The sequence below is a fragment of the Rhinopithecus roxellana genome, chromosome 6 (assembly GCF_007565055.1).
Source record: "Rhinopithecus roxellana isolate Shanxi Qingling chromosome 6, ASM756505v1, whole genome shotgun sequence".
NCBI classification, from domain to species: Eukaryota; Metazoa; Chordata; class Mammalia; order Primates; family Cercopithecidae; genus Rhinopithecus; species Rhinopithecus roxellana.
Genome location: NC_044554.1, coordinates 93,316,411 through 93,336,366, shown reverse-complemented (window position 1 = coordinate 93,336,366; position 19,956 = coordinate 93,316,411). Strand labels below are relative to the sequence as shown.

At 43.1% G+C, this 19,956-nt stretch overlaps 2 protein-coding genes across 4 annotated transcripts in view; one reads left to right on the top strand and one right to left on the bottom strand.

The window, feature by feature from the left end:
* Nucleotides 1–7,346, bottom strand: part of SUGCT (succinyl-CoA:glutarate-CoA transferase) — a 737,208-nt gene extending 729,862 nt beyond the window's left edge. For 2 of the 3 annotated variants that reach the window (XM_010364257.1, XM_010364259.1), the window contains exon 1: nucleotides 7,208–7,346. In XM_010364257.1, the coding sequence (XP_010362559.1) occupies nucleotides 7,208–7,328 (121 nt within the window). In that variant the 5' untranslated portion in view covers nucleotides 7,329–7,346. The remainder of the gene's footprint in view (nucleotides 1–7,207) is intronic. The other variant, XM_010364258.1, reaches the window with a different exon arrangement.
* A 109-nt stretch (nucleotides 7,347–7,455) lies between these two features.
* MPLKIP (M-phase specific PLK1 interacting protein) lies at nucleotides 7,456–9,567 on the top strand. Its single transcript, XM_010364255.1, has 2 exons — nucleotides 7,456–8,102; nucleotides 9,050–9,567. Exons 1-2 carry the CDS (start codon nucleotides 7,764–7,766, stop codon nucleotides 9,248–9,250), a joined length of 540 nt encoding a protein of 179 aa, XP_010362557.1. The 5' UTR covers nucleotides 7,456–7,763; the 3' UTR covers nucleotides 9,251–9,567.
* The last annotated feature ends 10,389 nt before the right edge of the window (nucleotides 9,568–19,956 follow it).

The window sequence follows — 19,956 nt, the reverse complement described above, 5'->3', positions numbered from 1 at the left end:
CTTTTTTTTTTGAGACGGAGTCTTGCACTGTCTGTCGCCTGGGCTGGAGTGTAATGGCATGATCTCAGCTCACTGCAGCCTCCCACTCCCGGGTTCAAGCGATTCTCCTGCCTTAGCCTCCCAAGTAGCTGGTATTACAGGCGCCCACCACCATGCCCGGCTATTTTTTTGTATTTTTAGTAGAGATGGGGTTTCACTATGTTGGCCAGGCTGGTCTCAAACTCCTAACCTCATGATCCACCTGCCTCGGCCTCCCAAAGTGCTGGGATTGCAGGCATGAGCCACCACGCCTGGCCCGAGAAGCACACTTTCATGCATAATCTGTCAAAAATTTATAAATCTATGGGCACAGTGGCTCATGCCTGTAATCCCAGCACTTTGGGAGGCCTTTGCAATGAGCCTATATTGCGCCATTGTACTCCAGCATGGGTAGTAGAGCAAGACTGTCTCAAAAAAAAAAAAAAAAAAAAAAGGAAAAGAAATCCCTAGGATTTCTGTTCACCAATACGGTTCTACCCAAAGACGAAACCAAGAAGGCAGTCCCATTTACGATAGCTACAAAAAAATAAAATACCTAGGAATATATTTAACCAAGAAGGTGAAAGAAATCTACAAGGAAAACTACAAAACACTGATGAAAGAAACTATACATGAAACAAACAAATGGAAAAACACCCCATGCATGTAGGTTGAAAGAATTAATATGGTTAAAATGACCATAGTGCCCAAAGCAATCTGCAGGTTCAATGGAATTTCTGTCAACATTATTTTTTCACAGAATTAGAAAAAAACAATTCTAAAGTTCATACTAAAAATGAGCACGAATAACCAAAAATATCCCAAGCAAAAAGAACAAAGCTGGTGATATCACATTTTCTGACCTCAAAATATACTACAAGGCTATAGTAGCCCAAACAGCATTATACTCATAGTGTCTATAAAAACAGACACATAGGGCCAGGTGCAGTGGCTCATGCCTGTAATCCCAGCACTTTGAGAGGCCAAGGCAGGCAGATCACGAGGTCAGGAGTTCAAGACCAGTTTCAGCAACATGGTGAAACCCCATCTCTACCAAAAATACAAAAATTAGCGGAGTGTGGTGGTGTGTGCCTGTAATCCCAGCTATTCAGGAGGCTGAGGCAGGAGAATCACTTGAACCTGTGAGGGTGGAAGTTGCAGTGAGCCAAGATCGTGCCACTGCACTCCAGCCCGGGCAAAAGAGCAAGGCTCCACCTCAATAAATAAATAAATAGACACATAGATCCATGGAACAGCATAGAGAACCCAGAAATAAACCCACATACTTACAGCCAACTGATTTTTGACAAAGTCGACAACATATACTGGGGAAAGGATACCCTTTTTCAGTAAAAGGTGCTGGGATAATTGGATTGCCATATGCAGAAGAATGAAACTGGATCCCTATATCTCACCATATAAAAAAGTCAATTTGGCCGGGCACGGTGGTTCACACCTATAATCCCAGCACTTTGGGAGGCCTAGGCGGCGGATCACCTGAGGTCGAGAGTTTGAGACCAGCCTGACCAACATGGAGAAACTCCGTCTCTATTAAACAAAAAATTCGCCGCACATGGTGGTGCATACCTGTAATCCCAGCTACCTGGGAGGATGAGGTAGGAGAATCGCTTGAACCCGGGAGGCGGAGGCTGCGGTGAGCCGAGATCGCACCATTGCACTCCAGCCTGGGCAACAAGAGCAACACTCCATCTCAGGAAAAAAAAAAAAAGAAAGAAAAAAATCAACTCAAGATGGATCAAAGACTTGAATGTAAGGATGAAACTATAAAAACACTGAAGAAAACCTAGGGGAAACTCTTCTAGACATTGATCTAGAAGAGATTCATGACTGAGACCTCAAAAGCACAGGCAACAAAAACAAAAGAAGGCAAGTGGAATTTAATTAAACTAAAAAGTTTCTGCATAGCAAAAGAAATAATCAACAGAGTGAACAAATAACCTGAGAAATGGAAGAAAATATCTGCAAACTACACATTCAACAGGGGACTACTATCCAGAATTTGCAAGCAACTCAAACAACTCAACCACAACAAACAAATAATCCCATTAACAAACGGGCTAAGGACATGAGTAGGCATTTTTCAAAAGACAAACAAGCATATCAAAAACGTTCACCATCAGCCGGTCACGGTGGCTCACGCCTGTAATCCCAGCACTTTTGGAGGCTGAGGTGAGCGAATCAGCTGAGGTCAGGAGTTCAAGACAAGCCTGGCCAACGTGGTGAAACCCCTGTCTCTACTAAAAATACAAAAATTAGCCAGGTGTGGTGACACACACCTGTAGTCCCAGCTACTCTGAAGATTGATGCAGAACAATCCTTGAACCCGGGAGGTGGAGGTTGCAGTGGGCTGAGATCTTGCCACCCAACTCCAGCCTGGGTGACAGAACAAGACTGTCTCAAAAGTTAATTAATTAACAGTATTATGAATCCTGAATTTATTTAATCTTTTTTATTTTATTTATTTTATTTTATTTTATTGAGCCAGAGTTTTGCTGTTGTTGCCAAGGCTGGAGTGCAATGGCGTGATCTCGGCTCACTCCCGACCTCAGGTGATCCACCCACCTCAGCCTCCTAAAGCAGTAGGATTAGAGACATGAGCCACCACGCCCAGCCTGATTCCCAAACTTAATCTAATAACAGGTTTCTTCTCAAACATTGGCAGTATGCTGTAATTATTTTAAATTCATAACCAGAAAGTTAGTTGAACACAAAATTCAAGACTCTAGGGAAACAAAGTAAAAAGAGTTTGTATATTGCTAGAATTGTCTATTAAGAGTCATGTTTTCATGCTTTTAATCTTTCCTGAAAATTTCTGTGTACTGCCATGAGTAAAATTTTAAAAAAATGTTCAACATCACCAATCATCAGAGAAATACAAATTAAAACCACAATGAGCTATCATCTTACATGCATCAGAATGGCTATTAAAAAGACAAAAAACTCACAGGATGTTGGTGAGGAAGCTGAGAAAAGGGAACTCTTACACACTGTTGGTGGGAATGTAAATCAGTGCAACTTCTATGGAAAACAGTGTGGAGATTTCTCACAGAACTAAAAATAGAACTGCCATAAGATCCAGCAATCCCACTACCGTGCATCTACCCAAAGGAAAATAAATCATTATATCAAAAAGACACCTGCACTCATGTTTATCACACCACTATTCATAAAAGCAAAGATATGAAATCAACCTAAGTGCCCATCAATGGAGCACTAAATAAACAAAATGTGGCATACATACAAAATGGAATACTATTCAGCCACAAAAAAGAATGAAACTATGTCTTTTGCAGCAACATGGATGGAACTGGAGGCCATTATCTTAAGTGAAACCACTCAGCACAGAAAAACAAATATTGCCTGTTCTCCCTTATAAGTTGGTGCTAAATAATGTGTACATATGGAAGCAGAGTGTGGAGTGATGGGCAATGGAGACTTGGAGGGTTGGGAATGTAGAGGGAAGGGGATGGACTACAGGAGGTTGCTTGCTGGGTACAATGTGTGTTGTGCCAGTGACGGATGCACTGAAGGCCCTGACTTCACCCCAATACAATATATCAATGTAGCAAAACTGCACTTGTACCCCCATGAATAGATGCCAAAAAAAAATCATAACTGGCTGGGGCACAGGGGGCTCATGCCTATAATCCCTGCACTTTGAGAGGCCCACGTGGCTGGATTGTGTGAGCCCAGGAGTTCAAGATTAGCGTGGGCAACATGGCAAAACCTCGTATCTACAAAAAATACCAAAATTAGCCAGGCATGGTGGCACACACCTCTGGTTTCAGCTACTTGGGAGGCTGAGGTGGAAGGATCGCTTGAGCCCAGGGAGGCAGAGGTTGCAGTGAACTGGGATTGTGCCACTGCACTCTAGCCTGTATGAAAGAGCAAGACATGTCTCAATACTTAAATAAATACAATATATATATATATAAAGAGTATACTGCTACAAGACAGAAAGACACAACTCAAACTTTTTTATTGTCAGTTTTATCATCTTGCTACAAAATGTACTACTGAAAGCTTAAAAAGAGCATGGCTTTTTTTTTTTTTTTTTTTTTGTGACGGAGTCTCCCTCTGTCGCCCAGGCTGGAGCGCAGTGGCCGGATCTCAGCTCACTGCAAGCTCCGCCTCCCGGGTTCACGCCATTCTCCTGCCTCAGCCTCCCGAGTAGCTGGGACTACAGGCGCCCGCCAGGTCGCCCGGCTAGTTTTTTGTATTTTTAGTAGAGACGGGGTTTCACCGTGTTAGCCAGGATGGTCTTGATCTCCTGACCTCGTGATCCGCCCGTCTCGGCCTCCCAAAGTGCTGGGATTACAGGCTTGAGCCACCGCGCCCGGCCAAGAGCATGGCTTTTGAAGTTTAATAAATTTTAGTGAAATTTAGTTAGACTGAAGTTATACAGATAAATGCATTGGTGGAATAAAGATCTATATACTCATTATGCATCCATCAATTAAACTGTTTACTATTAAATTAATTTGTTGGTTGGGCATGGTGGCTCACCACACCATTTAATCGCAGAGTTTTGGGAGGCCAAGTCAGGAGAGAGGAACGCTTGAGGTCGGAAGTTCTGGGAAACATAGCAAGACCCTGTCTCTACAAAAAATAAATAAATAAAAATTAGCCAGGCATGGTAGCATGAGCCTGTAGTCCTGGCTACTTGGGAGACTGACGTGGGAAAATCACTTGAGCCCAGGAAGTTGAAGATGCAGTGATCTGTGATCTCACCACCGCACTCCAGCCTCCGTGACAGAGTGAGACCCTCCATCTCCATAATAATAATAATAAAGTGCCAGGAGCGGTGGCTCACGCCTGTAATTCCAGCACTTTGGGAGGCCGAGGTGGGTGGATCACGAGGTCAGGAGATCGAGACCATCCTGGGTAACACGGTGAAACCCCGTCTCTACTAAAAATTACAAAAAATTAGCCAGGCGTGGTGGCGGGCACCTATAGTCCCAGCTACTCGGGAGGCTGAGGCAGGAGAATGGCGTGAGCTCGGGAGGTGGAGCTTGCGGTGAGCCAAGATCACGCCACTCCACTCCAGTCTGGTCGACAGAGGGAGACTCCGTCTCAAAAAAAAAAAATATATATATATATATATATAATGAGGTTAATTTTGGTCCCCACTACCCTCACTTTTCTGCCCCCTCCCCTGAGTAGGCTGATGATCTAAAAGGTGAAAATTACCTACGTGATGTATGTGAACCTTTTTTTTCCCAGTGGGGTGGGGGGGTATGATAGGGTCTCGCTTTGTTACCCAGGCTGGAGTGCAGTGGCACAATAGCGGATCACTGCAGCCTCAGCCTCCTGGGACTCAAGCCATCCTCCCACCTCAGCCTCCCAAGCAGCTGGGACTACAGACGCACGCCACCAAGCCCGGCTAAGTTTTTTGTATTTTTGGTAGAAACAGGGCTTCACCATGTTGCCCAGACTGGTCTTCAACTCCTGGGCTCAAGCAATCGTCCCGCCTAGGTCATTTTATTCAATAAATATTCAAATGAGCAATTTCCAAGCATTAAGTTAAACACTAAAGATAATGTCCAGAAAGGTGAATTTTTGGCCAGGACAGAACTACTGTATATAATAAAGTGGATAGGCTGGAGTCCTCAGGCCTTAATTTTATCACTAAGCCTTAATGGCAATATGCTACCTTGATTAACTCTGCGACTGGTATCTACAGAAGAAACGAAATGCAGTGAATTGAATTTCCACAGAATAAACAAACAAACTCTGTGTGTGTGTCTCCATTCATCAAGGAGGATAGAAGCTGAGAAGATAACACACTCGTCAGGTCGGGATGTCACAGAACATGTCAGAGACAGCGAGGAGTAGCAGCTACAAGAGGGTGAATGGAAATCACAGGTCCAGGCTACCCATTAGGCTATGATTTAAATGAGTCCTAAAGCTCTTTAAGATTGTGTATCCTAGGCCGGGTGCGGTGGCTCACGCATGAAATCCCAGCACTTCGGGAGGCCAAGGTGGGCGGATCACTTGAGCCCAGGAATTCGAGACCAGACTGGCCAAAAAGGTGAAACCCGTCTTTACTAAAAATACAAAAAAATTAGCCGGGCATGCGGCGCATGCCTGTAATCTCAGCTACTCTGGGAAGCTGAGGCAGGAGAATCGCTTGAACCCGGGAGGCAGAGGCTGTGGTGAGTCAAGAGGGCGCCACTGCACTCCAGCCTGGGCAACGGAGCGAGACTCCTCTTTTTTTTTTTTTTTTTTTTTTTTTAAGAGACTCCGTCTCATAAAAGGTGGCAGCTGCAACCTCCAGCCTGGGCGACAGAGCGAGACTCTGTCTCAAAAAAAAAAAAAAGAAAAAAAAAAAAAGCTTCATAGTGGATTACCATTCCCAAATTCAGAAGGAGTAAAGAAAGTTCTTTTTTTTTTTTTTTTGAGACGGAGTCTCGCTCTGTCGCCCAGGCTGGAGTGCAGTGGCCAGATCTCAGGTCACTGCAAGCTCCGCCTCCCGGGTTCACGCCATTCTCCTGCCTCAGCCTCCCGAGTAGCTGGGACTACAGGCGCCCGCCACCTCGCCCGGCTAGTTTTTTTTTTTTTTTTTTGTATTTTTAGTAGAGACGGGGTTTCACCGTGTTAGCCAGGATGGTCTCGATCTCCTGACCTCGTGATCCGCCCGTCTCGGCCTCCCAAAGTGCTGGGATTACAGGCTTGAGCCACCGCGCCCGGCCTAAAGAAAGTTCTATAACACTGTAGTAAAGCTAAATTTCATCCTCTAAATAAAATTCTGCGACAGGTAACTGTACAAAGGCGTCTTTTATTGTACATGAAGTGTCAAGTTATGCAAATCAGCGGGCTAAAGTCTTTTCTGAAATGTGGCTGCGTGTGCATTTTCGAAGTTACTTAAATTTGGCGGACGAAAGGATAGGAGTAAAGAGGCCTCAAACGCGAGCCGCCTGACGCGCAGGAGCCGGACCCCGCCGCACACCGAGCCCTTGGTCACAGCAAGGCGTGGGGCAGAGGCGACCCTGCGGCGGCCAGAGCGGGGCAGGCCCACGGAGCTGGGTTGCAGGGAGGAGAGCAAAGCCACCGGATGGGCTGCGGAGTCAGCAGAGACTTCAGACCCGATCGCTCTCCTCAGGGCGCCCCAGGGGGCAAGCTGGGGCAGGAGTCCCTTTAGCCGCCCAGACCAAATCTCGGAGGGTACCTGACTGCGGGGGGCCAGTCCACAGCCCCCTCCCGCCGCCCCGGCCGGAGAAGAGGCAGGTTCTGCGCAGAGCTGCCACCCTCGCCAGCGTCGCCAGCATCGCGTGCGTCTCAGGTGGCATCGGTCCGGGTCCAAGCAGCGAACTCCGTGCGGCGCCACCCGCCGCCACTTGGGGGCGCCCACGGACGCCGCAGACTCCGCCCCCGCCGGGCGGGGTGGAGCACTCCCAGTACCAGTCGCCCGCTGGGCCAGCTTCTCGTCTGTCAGACCAAGGTCACCCAGACTGGAAAGGTTCTTGCTGGGTTCGGGTGTCCATCCTTTCCTGTCTCCTTTTCTTCCTCCTTTCATTTAAATCCACTGAGTCTCTCGCCAAGTCAGTAATTTAGGTAATCCCGCCGCCCCTGGCGGAACCTTTGTGACGCCGGAACCGATGTGCCGTATGATGGCTGCGGTCGGAGGACTGTTGGTGAAGGACTAGCAGTTCTCTGTGGAGGGCCGGTCGATACAGTTCCGGTGGGAGAACGCCGCTGCGAGGTTTTCGGCTGTGGCTCCTGATATGCAGCGACAGAATTTTCGGCCCCCGACTCCGCCTTACCCTGGTTCGGGTGGAGGAGGTTGGGGTAGCGGAAGCAGCTTCCGGGGTACCCCGGGCGGGGGCGGACCACGGCCGCCCTCCCCTCGAGACGGTTACGGGAGTCCGCACCACACGCCGCCGTACGGGCCCCGGTCTAGGCCTTACGGGAGCAGTCATTCTCCGCGACACGGCGGCAGCTTCCCGGGGGGCCGGTTCGGGTCTCCGTCCCCTGGCGGCTACCCTGGCTCCTACTCCAGGTCCCCCGCGGGGTCCCAGCAGCAATTCGGCTACTCCCCAGGGCAGCAGCAGACCCACCCCCAGGTAATAATAGCCAGCGTTTGCCGAGCTCTTACTGTATGGCAGGCATGGTACTAATATTCCCTTTACGTGGATTATTTTGTTTAATCCTCTCTGAGGTACTATTGTTACCCCTATTTTGCATATGAGCGAACTGAGGCTTAGAGAAGTTGAGTAACTTTCGGAAGATTACCCTAAAGAGTGGCAGAGCCCTACGTTCTGTTTTCGAGCCCTCGTGCTTTTAACCAGTACACTGCCACCCATACACAGATTTTCCTAATTCTTCATTTCCTCCTGTTTGCCAAGGGCCTTGCCAGTTTGTTTCAGGAAATCGTTCTTTTTCTTTTTTTTTTTTAATCTTTCTTTCGAGCTACACTGGCTTCTGCTCCAACTTCCCTGGAGAGAAAATCGGTGGTAGGGGAAGTTTTTCATTCCTTTAGTGATAGTAAATACGAAAGACAGAGAAGTGTCTCTAGCATGTCTAGGATTTCTGTGGTTTACAACTTGCAACTACGTGGTTTTCCAACTTGGTGTATTCTACACCAACCCCCACCCCTTTGAGTCTGGAGCTAAGGAGTAAAGAAAATGTTCATGAGCTAGAAAGGTTCTGGAAACTTTAAAACTATAGTATTGTTTTCTCCTGAAAAAAACGAAAATGTCGAGGGAAAATTGAATATAATTATTTCATCACTGCTTGTATTACTGCAGAGCTACTACATTAGACACAAAAGTATTTGAGATGACAGTGGTCATGGAATTATAAATAAGTGAGAATAACAAGTTGCTTTAAGTACTTTTTTTTAAAAAAAAAGGAACACTTGATTAAAGGAAACATGGACTTTGTAATCGAACATGTTTAGGTTCAAGTCACAACTTTTAAGCAGCAATGTGATTCCCACTAACCTTTAGCTAAAGGAAGAAGTACCAATTATCTTTACTAAGTGTTTTTTTAACTGATTTTTTTTCTAAAGGGTTCTCCAAGGACATCTACACCATTTGGATCAGGGCGTGTTAGAGAAAAAAGAATGTCTAATGAGTTGGAAAATTATTTCAAGCCTTCAATGCTTGAAGATCCTTGGGCTGGCCTAGAACCAGTATCTGTAGTGGATATAAGCCAACAATACAGCAATACTCAAACATTCACAGGCAAAAAAGGAAGATACTTTTGTTAACATTTCTGAAATTCAACTGGAAGCTTCATGTGTCAGGAACATCTTGGACAAAACTTTAACTTGTGTTGATATAAATTTACCCAAAGATGATGACTTTGATTGGATGATTAGTAAGGTCTTTTTGTTACTTTTCATCGTATCAGGTATTGTTGATATTACAGAAAAAAAGTAGGATAATTTGCAACATTTAGCTCTGCAAGTACCTACCACATTTTAGAGATTTACAGTTTCCATATATTTAACATTCCTGGTTATATAATGGACATTTGTCTTTTAATGTTTTTTCAACGTTTTAAAATAAAACATTTTGTCTTCTAGCTATTGTGGTTTTGTGGTATGATAAAGAAGTAGACTTATTACAGTAATGCTTTGTAATCACTTAGCGTTCGTAGGTAAATGTTTTGCAAATTATTTTTGAAAATGAAATAGATAAACCATCCTTTGAGCTGTAGACAGCTCTGTATTTGTTCATAAATAACAAGGATGAGAATAACAGAGTTCTGTTCATACTCATTGTATCTAATGCTTCTGTTAAAATGCATTAAAACTCGAAGCCCCAGAAACCCACTTAAGCATAACTTTATACTCATTTAACTGGAAAAGGCAAGAATAGACCATGCATAGCTAAATCAAAGTGTTCTATCTGAATTTTTCTATACCTCTTAGCATTATGGAGTTATTTTCTCCTGAGGCCAAAGAAGATAGCTACCAGCAGTCTCAATTCACTTCCATTGTAAAAAGAACATTTCTCATCTCCGTCAATCCAAGAGAAGACAAATTTGCCATACTTAGATCATATGTCTGTATTATTGAACCAATTAACTGTGGCCAAGGCCACAGTTAGCTTGAATCATGGACACATCACCATAATGAGACAGGGTTCTGTGACCTTGAGCACCACTGGGCCTACCTAGAGTAGAGAAGTGGTTTTCCAAATTAAAGGATACTATGTGTATATAACTATAGTTCTGGAGAGAAAAATATGGAAGAATTGTTACCCCAACTATTTTTTAAAAATCAAGTAGTTTTTGTTTGTTTTTTGAGATAGAGTCTCTGTCGCCCAGGCTGGAGTGCAGTGATGCAATCTTGGCTTACTGCAACCTCTGGCTCCTGAGTAGCTGGAACTACAGGCGCACGTCACCATGCCTGGCTAAGTTTTGTATATTTAGTGGAGACCATGTTTTGTTTTATTTTGTTTGTTTTGTTTTGAGACAGGGTCTCACTCTGTCGCCAAGGCCGGAGTGCAGTGGCGCAATCTTGTCTCACTGCAACCTCCACCTCCCAGGTTCAAGCAATTCTCCCACCCCAACTTCCTGAGTAGATGGGAGTACAGGCGCGTGCCCAGCTAATTTTTGTGTTTTTAGTAGAGATGGAGTTTCACCATGTTGGCCAAACTGGTCTCGATCGAACTCCTGGTCTCAAGTGATCCTCCACCTTGGCTTCCCAAAGCGCTGGGATTTCAGGCATGAGCTCCCGCGCCCGGCCGAGAACATGTATTTTTAGTTTCACCATGTTGACCAGGCTGCTCTCAAGCTCCTGACCTCAAGGGATCCACCCATCTCAGCCTCCCAAAGTGCTGGGTTTACAGGCGTGAGCCACCGTGCCCGGCCAAAATCAAGTGTTCTAACATGTAATACAGACTCCTAGACATTTTGAAGTTACAAAATAGGAAGATAGAGCTATTAAAACTTTTGTTTCAACATTCCAGAAAGAAACATGTAAAAACAAAATAGTCACACCTCCTATTTGACCCATACCCACTTCTGTTTGTTCATTAGGTATTTCACAGAGACAAGAAAATAAGAATGGAAGGCTTTTAGATTAATAAAAGCTCCATGAAATCCAAGATTTTGGAAATTCTGTTTCTACAAGTTACTAGCTGGATGAATTCACTTCTCTATGCCTCGTTTTCCTCATATGTAAGATGAGGAAATTAATAGTGCCTGTGTCATAGAGGTGTTGTGTTGGAAGATTAAGTGAATTTATGTATGAAACTCTTAAGCCAGAGCCTGGCACATAGTAAGCACTCAATAAATGGTAGCTGTTACTTTCTTTCTCATTTACCCCCATTTCCTCAGTTTTTAGAATAGTGTCTGCAAGATAGTAGGTACTTAAGTAATGAATGGATATAGAAATTCTGATTGTAACTACTATATTGTTCTACCTACACCCTATATATAAAAGGGATAACTTAGTAATTTTTCCCCAGTATTTTAAAGAAAAAGTCCTTCTTCCCAATATTATGTCTTTCCAGATATGTCGAGGTCATGATGTATAATGGAAATTAAAATACTTTATTGAACTTTATAAGTAAGAAATGTTGTCTTTAGGAAATGACATTTGGAAATAATGTACTGAAGCATCTCTTAGATCATTGGGTTGTTAGTAAAGACGAAAACAGAAGTTAGGAAGGATTTTGTGCCAGTGTATTTATATCATATTTGGAAGACCTTCAAACTGTAACTCTTCTAATGGTCTAGGTACATTTTATTTCACTGTAAGTGTAACATAAAACAAAGGTAAAATTTCTTGCTAAAGCTTACCAACATCTACTTCCAGAGACCTGGCCTGAGTTTTCTAAGAGAAAAAATTTTGTCCTCACGAAAGGTGCATACACTGTAAGTAGTGTATTCAGTTATCAAAATTCTTGTTGCATTGGTCATTTGGTTTGTTACCGTTACGCTATTTTTATTTAGCTGAGTAAAACGAATTGATCATTCTTTAAAAGGAAAGGGATTGTTTTTTAATGTTCTAGGATACACATTTTACCTCCATAAAAATGCTGAATAACTTTTTAGAAAAACTTACAAGTAAGTATACATCTTTAATAATTCAGATGCTTAAAGGATGGGAGTGTAGTCTATAGTAGAGTCTTCAAACAACGGTCCACATACTCTTGGGAATATTAAACTTTCTTTTTTCTTTTTTTTTTTTTTTTTTGAGACGGAGTCTCACTCTGTCGCCCGGGCTGGAGTGCAGTGGCCGGATCTCAGCTCACTGCAAGCTCCGCCTCCCGGGTTTTTTTACGCCATTCTCCTGCCTCGGCCTCCTGAGTAGCTGGGACTACAGGCGCCCACCACCTCGCCCGGCTAGTTTTTTTTGTATTTTTTTAGTAGAGACGGGGTTTCACCATGTTAGCCAGGATGGTCTCGATCTCCTGACCTCGTGATCCGCCCGTCTTGGCCTCCCAAAGTGCTGGGATTACAGGCTTGAGCCACCGCGCCCGGCCGGGAATATTAAACCTTCTAAGGGATATGCAGGCATAAATAGCTGTAAAGGAATGTAAGTTCAGATCCCAGTGCCCATGTAAATTCTTTATTAAAATTGACCTACATGAAAACATATCCATGATCAAGGGATCATGCCCATTCTTTTTCCCTTCTGCCTTTTGGTAATCACTGTTCTCCCATTTTACAAAAGAAGCCTGTGGCAAGTTGTGTTTTCCAAAAACGACCCCATCAATATTTAAAGTCTCATACCCTTCTAGAACCTTGGCACTACCCTTATCAAGATGTGGAGTTATGTCCCTTCCCTTTGAACGTTAACAGACTTTTTTTTTTTTTTTTTTCAAAGAGTTAGGGGGTCTCCCTATAGGGGCCTCCCTGTATTACCCAGGCAGGTCTCTTAACTCTTAGGCTTAAGGGGTCCTCCAGCCTCGGCCTCCCAAAGTGTTGGAATTATAGGTGTGAGCCACCACGCCCAGCCCCTTAGCCAATTTCTGACTGCCATAATTAAGAGAATATGATGGAAGTTAATGTATTTTCATTGTGGGTGAAGTGTGGTGTTAAAAATGAGTTATAGGCCAGGCACCATGGCTCACACCTGCAATCCCAGCACTTTGGGAGCCCAGGTGGGCAGATCACTTGAGGTTAGGAGTTCGAGACCAGCCTGGCCAGTATGGTTAAAGCCTCGTCTGTACTAAAAATACAAAAATAAGCTGGGCATGGTGGCACGCACCTGTAATCCCAGCTACTAGGGAGGCTGAGGCAGGAAAATCACTTGAACTCATGAGGCGGAAGTTGCAGTGAGCCGAGATAGTGCCACTGCACTCCAGCCTGGGTGACAGAGTGAGACTCCATCTCAAAAATAAATAAATAAATAAGTCAGATTGGCCTATGTGGAGATGTTCAGAATTCAGATGTATTATCAGGTTGGGAAATAATGATGAAAGTGTTCAGTTACCTTGCCTTTTTGTTTCTGGACTATTCAAAAAATCATTTCTTCTGTGGGTGCATTGTGTGAAAGGAAAGCAAAGAACATGAGTTTAACGTGAAGGAAAAGATACCTTATTTTTAGACAAAAGGCAAATGGTAAGGCGCTTTGCCTCATCTATCTAAGAATTAAAATATTCAAGATTAGTATAAAAGCATGGTTAGTTTTGGTGAATCACCTGTGAAGCAAGCTCTGTATTTCCACCATTCTTTTTTTGAGATGGAGTCTTGTTCTGCCGCCCAGGCTGGAGTACAGTGGCACGATCTCAGTTCACTGCAACCTCTGACTCCCAAATTCAAGCAATTCTCCTGCCTCAGCCTCCCGAGTAGCTGGGACTACAGGTGCGTGCCACCACACCCGGCTAATTTTTTGTATTTTTAGTAGAGACAGGGTTTCACCGTGTTGCCAGGATGGTCTCAATCTCCTGACCTCATGATCTGCCCAGCCTCGGCCTCCCAAAGTGCTGGGATTACAGGCGTGAGCCACTGCACCCGGCCCTCCACCATTCTTGATAATGATAAAGAGCCTGATGAAGATATCTCAATTCCTGTCTCAGTAGCATAGTTTGCATGATTTCAAGGAGGAGGAAGTTAAAAGTTTCATGTTTACTCCTGACATACTAGCATTACATCTTCAAGTTAAAAACATATTTTAGAAGTAAGTTCATGAATGTATATTTTCTGAAACATTTTCAGATTCTTAAGAGAAACATTTTCATTAACCCTTGCCAGTACATTTATTCTTAGGTTCTATAAATCCTTATTAGTTGTTTCACGTAGGCCAAAGTCTCCTGCTATTGTCACTCAACTATTTCTCTGTTTCGTTCATTCCTACCATATACTTAGGTTTAAGTTAACAGAAATATGTTGTAGTTTTTACTATAAATAAAACACATAATAGGCTGGTCGGAAGGTAGTGAGTTATCTCAATTGATTGTTCACAGTCACAGATCAAACTCCTTATTCTATTCCCCCCACTTCTCACTGCTGCGCTTGACTAGTCTGAAAAAAAAAATACATAGTAGTCATCAGCACACCTGATATAAACCCTGAACTTCATAATGACCTCTTTTTTTTTTTTTTTTTTTTTTTTTTTTGTGAGACAGAGTCTTGCTGTGTTGCCCAGGCTGGAGGGCAGTGGTATGATCTCAGCTCACTGCAACCTCCGCCTCCTGGGTTCAAGCAGTTCTCCTGCCTTAGCCTCCCGAGTAGATGGGATTACAGGTGCAAGCCACCACGCCTGGCTAATTTTTATATTTTTAGTAGAGATGGAGTTCCACCATGTTGGCCAGGCTGGTTTTGAACGCCTGACCTCAGGTGATCCGCCCGCCTCAGCCTCCCAAAGTCCTGGGCTTACACGGGTTAGCCAGTGTACCCAGCCTGAATTATCTCTTTTATTTTGCTCATAATTTCCATAATTTATCATCTAATTTAAGATGCCTTAAAATTCACTATTATTTTATATGCCACTTAGTAAAAATACTGACAGTTAAGCAGTGACATGTCATTGATTATAAGATACATCTTAATTTCAGAGATGTTAAATATATGTCTTAGTTTCATAAAATACCGTACAATACTTTTTTTTTTGAGACCGGTCCTGCTATGTTGCCCAGGCTGGTCTCCAGCTCCTGCCTCAGCCTCCCAAGTAGCTGGGATTACATGTGTGTGACACTACACCCAGCTCATATACAATACTGTTTTTTATTTGTTTGTTTGTTTTTTGAGACAGAGTCTTGCCCTGTCACCCAGGCTGCAGTGCAGTGGTACGATCTCACCTCACTGCAACCTCCACTTCCCGGGTTCAAATGATTCTCCTGCCTAAGCCTCCTAGGTAACTGGGACAACAGGCGCGCACCACTGCGCCTGCCTAATTTTTTATATTTGGTAGAGACAGGGTTTCACCATATTGGCAAGGCTGGTCTGGAACTCCTGACCTTGTGATCTGCCCACCTTGACCTCCCAAAGTGCTGAGATTACAGGCATGAGCCACCGTTCCTGGCCTTCAGTACTCTTAAAAGCAGAATATATACTTAGATATAGATAGGTGTATAGAAGTAAATGTCTCCAAAAAGTAGTGTAGGACAATACATTTGAAAATCAGCTTTATTTAATTAGGGTTAACTCTTCTGAGATATTTATATTTGTTCAAATTCATTAAAAACGATAATTGAGGCCAGGCGCGGTGGCTCACGCCTGTAATCCCAGCATTTTGGGAGGCCGAGGCGGGCAGATCATGAGGTCAGGAGTTCGAGACCAGCCTGCCCAACGTGGTGAAACCCCGTCTCTGCTAAAAATACAAAAATTAGACAGGCATGGTGGCACATGCCTGTATCCCAGCTACTTGGGAGGCTGAGGCAGGAGAGCTGCTTGAGCCCAGGAAGTGAAGGTTGCAGTGAGCCAGGATCTCACCACTGCACTCCAACCTGGGCAATACAGGGAGATCCTGTCTCAAAAAAGAAAGTTTTACGATTAAAAGATTGGCAACAATCTAAATGACCATCAATAGGAGAAAGAATAAATAAGTTGCATATTTGCACAGTATAACAAGATAGTTGATTAAATTAGAGCCATTTGATACAACATGAATAAATCTAAAATTGTGTACAAACAAAAGCCAAAGCAAAACTTACATTCTTTACATAAAATTTAAAAGTCTGCAAAACAATATGCTGTATTCTGTAGATGGTAAATATAAGGTCATAGTATAAATACGAATGAAGGTAACAAATACTTTTCATACAGTAATTATTTTGGGGTAGTAATTATTTTGGGGTAGTAATTATTTTGGGGTGGGTTTGGGGAGATACAAGCTTCAGATGGACTTGGATGTGTGAGTGGGTATGTATTTCAAGTCAACCAAATTGGGAAAATGTTAAAATGTATTAAACCTCGCCATAGAATACACATATATTTATTTTCTCTTCTTTGAAATATTTTGTAATAAAAAATTTATTCTGACCTCCTAATTCATACTGTGATGCCAGCATCACCCTAATACCAAAGTCAGACAAAAACATTACAAGAAAGGAAAAATACGTACCAATATCTCATGACCATAGATGCAAAAGTTCTCAATAAAGTGTTACCAAATAGAATCCAATAATAAATAGAAAGAATTGTATTGGCCAGGTACGGTGGCTCACAGCTATAATCCCAGCAATTTCGGAAGCAAAGGTAGGAGAATCACTTGAGCCCAGGAGATGGAGACCAGCCTGGACAACAAAGTGAGACCTTGTCTCTACCAAAAAAAATCAAAAAATTAACTAGGCATGGTGGTCCACGCCTGTGGTCCCAGCTGGATAGGACCACATGGGAGGCTGAGGCAGAAGGATAGCTTGAGCCCAGGAGGTCAAGGCTGCAGTGAGCAGTGTTCACGCAACTGCACTCCACCCTGGGGACAGAGCAAGGCCCTGTCTCTAAAATCAGATAAAAATAATTATATACCATGACCAAGTGGTATTTACTGTAGATATTTAAGGCTTAGTCAACATCCAGAAATCAAAGTAATCCATCACATCAATAGACTAAAAAAGAAAAATCTCATTATCGTATGAATAGATGACGAAAAAGCTTTTTTTAAGAAAAATTTGAGACAGAGTCTCACTCTGTTGCCCAGGCTGGAGTGCAGTGACATGGTTTTGGCTCATGGCAATCCTCCCACCTCAGCCTCCAGATAACTGAGACTATAGTTGCACATCACCACACCTGAGTAATTTTAGTATTTTTTATAGAGGTGGGACTTGGCCGTGTCACCCAGGCTTGTCTCAAACTCCTGGACTCAAGTGATCTGCCCACCTCAACTTCCCAAAGCGATGATGTTACAGGTGTGAGCCACGGTGCCCAGCCACAAAAAAGCACTTGACAAAATTCAGTACCCATTCATGACAAAAACTCTCAGCAAGCTAGGAACAGGAGGGAACTTTTTCAACTTGATTTTTTTTAATTTACAAAATTCTACAACTAACATCATTCTTACTGTTAAGAAATTAGATTCTTCCCACTAAGATCAGGAAAAAGGTCAGAATGTCCTCTCACCACTCCTATCAATATTGTACTGAGATGCTGGCTAATGCAATAAGACAAGGAAATAAAGAGTATAGAAATTGGGAAGGAAGAAATAAAACTATTCCCCAATAATGACATGATTGTCTATGCAGAAAATCACAGATAATTGGAAACGGAAAAATCTTCTGGAACTAATTAGTGATCACAGCAAGGTTGCAGGATACAAGACTAATACACAAAAGTAAATTGCTTTCTTACATACCAGTAAAAAACAATTGGAATTTGAAATTAACCTAATACCATTTACCTTAGCACCAAAAAATAAGAAATGCTTAAGTATAAATCTAAGAAAATATGTGTACAACTTATATAGGGAAAACTACAGAACTGGTGAAAGAAAGAAAATCTAAGAAATTTAATGTATTCCATGCACATGAGTAGGAAGATTCAATATTGTCAAGATGTCAGTTCTTCTCAACTGGGTTTGTAGACTCAGCTCAGTGCCAGTCAAAATCCCAGCAAGTTATTTTGTGGGTATAGACAAATTGATCTAAAGTTTAATTGTAAAGGTAAAGGACTTAGAATAGGCAACACAGTATTGATTGAGTACAGAGCTGAGGGACCGACACTATCAGACTTCAATATTTATTATAAAGCTACAGTAACCAAGACAATGTGGTATTGGCAAAAGAAAAGACAACTAGATCAATGGAACAGAATAAAGAGACCAGAAATAGACCCACACAAATACAATTGTGTGACTCCCACAATTACAAATTGATCTTAGTCAAAGATCAATTGATTTTTGATCAAGGAGCAAAGTCAGTTCAACGGAGAAAGGATTGTCTTTTCAACAAATAGTGCTGGAACTACTGGACATCCATATGCAAAAAGTGAATCAAGACACAGATCGTACACCTTTCACAGAAACCATCAAATGGATCATAGACCTAAATGTAAAACACAGAGCTATAAAAGAAGACAGCAGAAAAAACCTGTGTGAACTCGGGTTTGGCTATGCCTTTTTTAATTCTGTTTTTTGTATAAATTTAAGGGCCACAAGAGCAATTTTATTACATGGATATATTACGTAGTGGTGAAGTCTAGGCTTTTAGCACCCGAGTAACGTACATCATATCCACTAAGTAATTTCTTATTCCTCAGCACCCTCCCACCCTTCCTACTCTCCAGTGTCTATTATTCCACACTCTATGTCCACATGCACCCATTATTTAGTTTCCATTTACAAGTCAGAGCTTGTAGACCAAGCATGGTGGCTCACACCTGTTAATTCCAGCACTTTAGGAGGTCGAGGCAGGCAGATCGCTTGAGCCCAGGAGCTCAAGACCAACCTGGGTAACAAAGTGAGACCTCATTCTACAAAAAATACAAAAATTAGCCAGGTGTAGTGGTGCACGTGTTGGTCCCAGCTACTTGGGAGGCTGAGGCAGGAAGATTGTTTGAGCCTGGGAGGTCGAAGCTGCAGTAAGCCATGATCAAGCCCCTGTACTCTTGCCTGGGTGACACAGTGAGACTCTGTCTCACAAAAATAAAATTAAAACCCAATGTAGAAGTGTAGTGTCACCAGATTTTTCAGTTTTTCAAAAGACTCCCCAAAATTTGGGCTTTTTTACTCAAAATCTCCCAATTTTAAACTAATTTTTTGTTACTGTTTAAACAATGTACGTCAAAAGCACATATCAGCTGAATCCCAACCCCAGATCACCAGTTTATGACCTTTGTTGTAAATGATTAACAGAATTGTGCACACATTGGTTTTTTTCTTTTTTTTTTTTAATTTTTCTTTTTTTTTCTTGAGACGGAGTTTCACTCTTATTGTGCAGTCTGGAGTGCAATGGCATGATATCGGCTTACTGCAACTCTTCTCTCTCGGGTTCAAGTGGTTCTCCTGCCTCAGCCTCTCAAGTAGCTGGGATTACAGGCATGCGCCACCACGCATGGCTAATTTTTTTGTATTTTTAGTAGAGATGGGGTTTCTCCATGTTGGTCAGGCTGGTCTCAAACTCCCAACCTCAGGTGTTCCGGCCGACCAGCCTCGACCTCCCAAAGTGCTGGGATTACAGGCATGAGCCATGGCACCCAGCCTATTTTATTTTTTTGAGAGACAATCTCATTCTGTCACCCAGACAGCGGTTGAGTGGTGTGTGTCATCATAGCTCACTGCAGCCTCAAACTCCTGGGCTCAAGTAGTCCCCTCCTGAGACTCCACAGTAGCTGGAACTACAGGTGCATGTCACCACACCTGGCTGAGTTTTTAAAAATTGTGTTTATAGAGACAGGATCTTGTTATGTTACCCAGGTTGGTCTCAAACTCCTGGCCTCAAGCAAGTCTCCCATCTCAGCCCCCAGAGTGCTGGGATTACAGGCATAAGCCACTGCGCTCAGCCCAATGCTTTTTGTTTGTTTTTTTTTTCTTTTTTGAGATGGAGTCTCACTGTGTCACCAGGCTGGAGTGCAGTGACACGA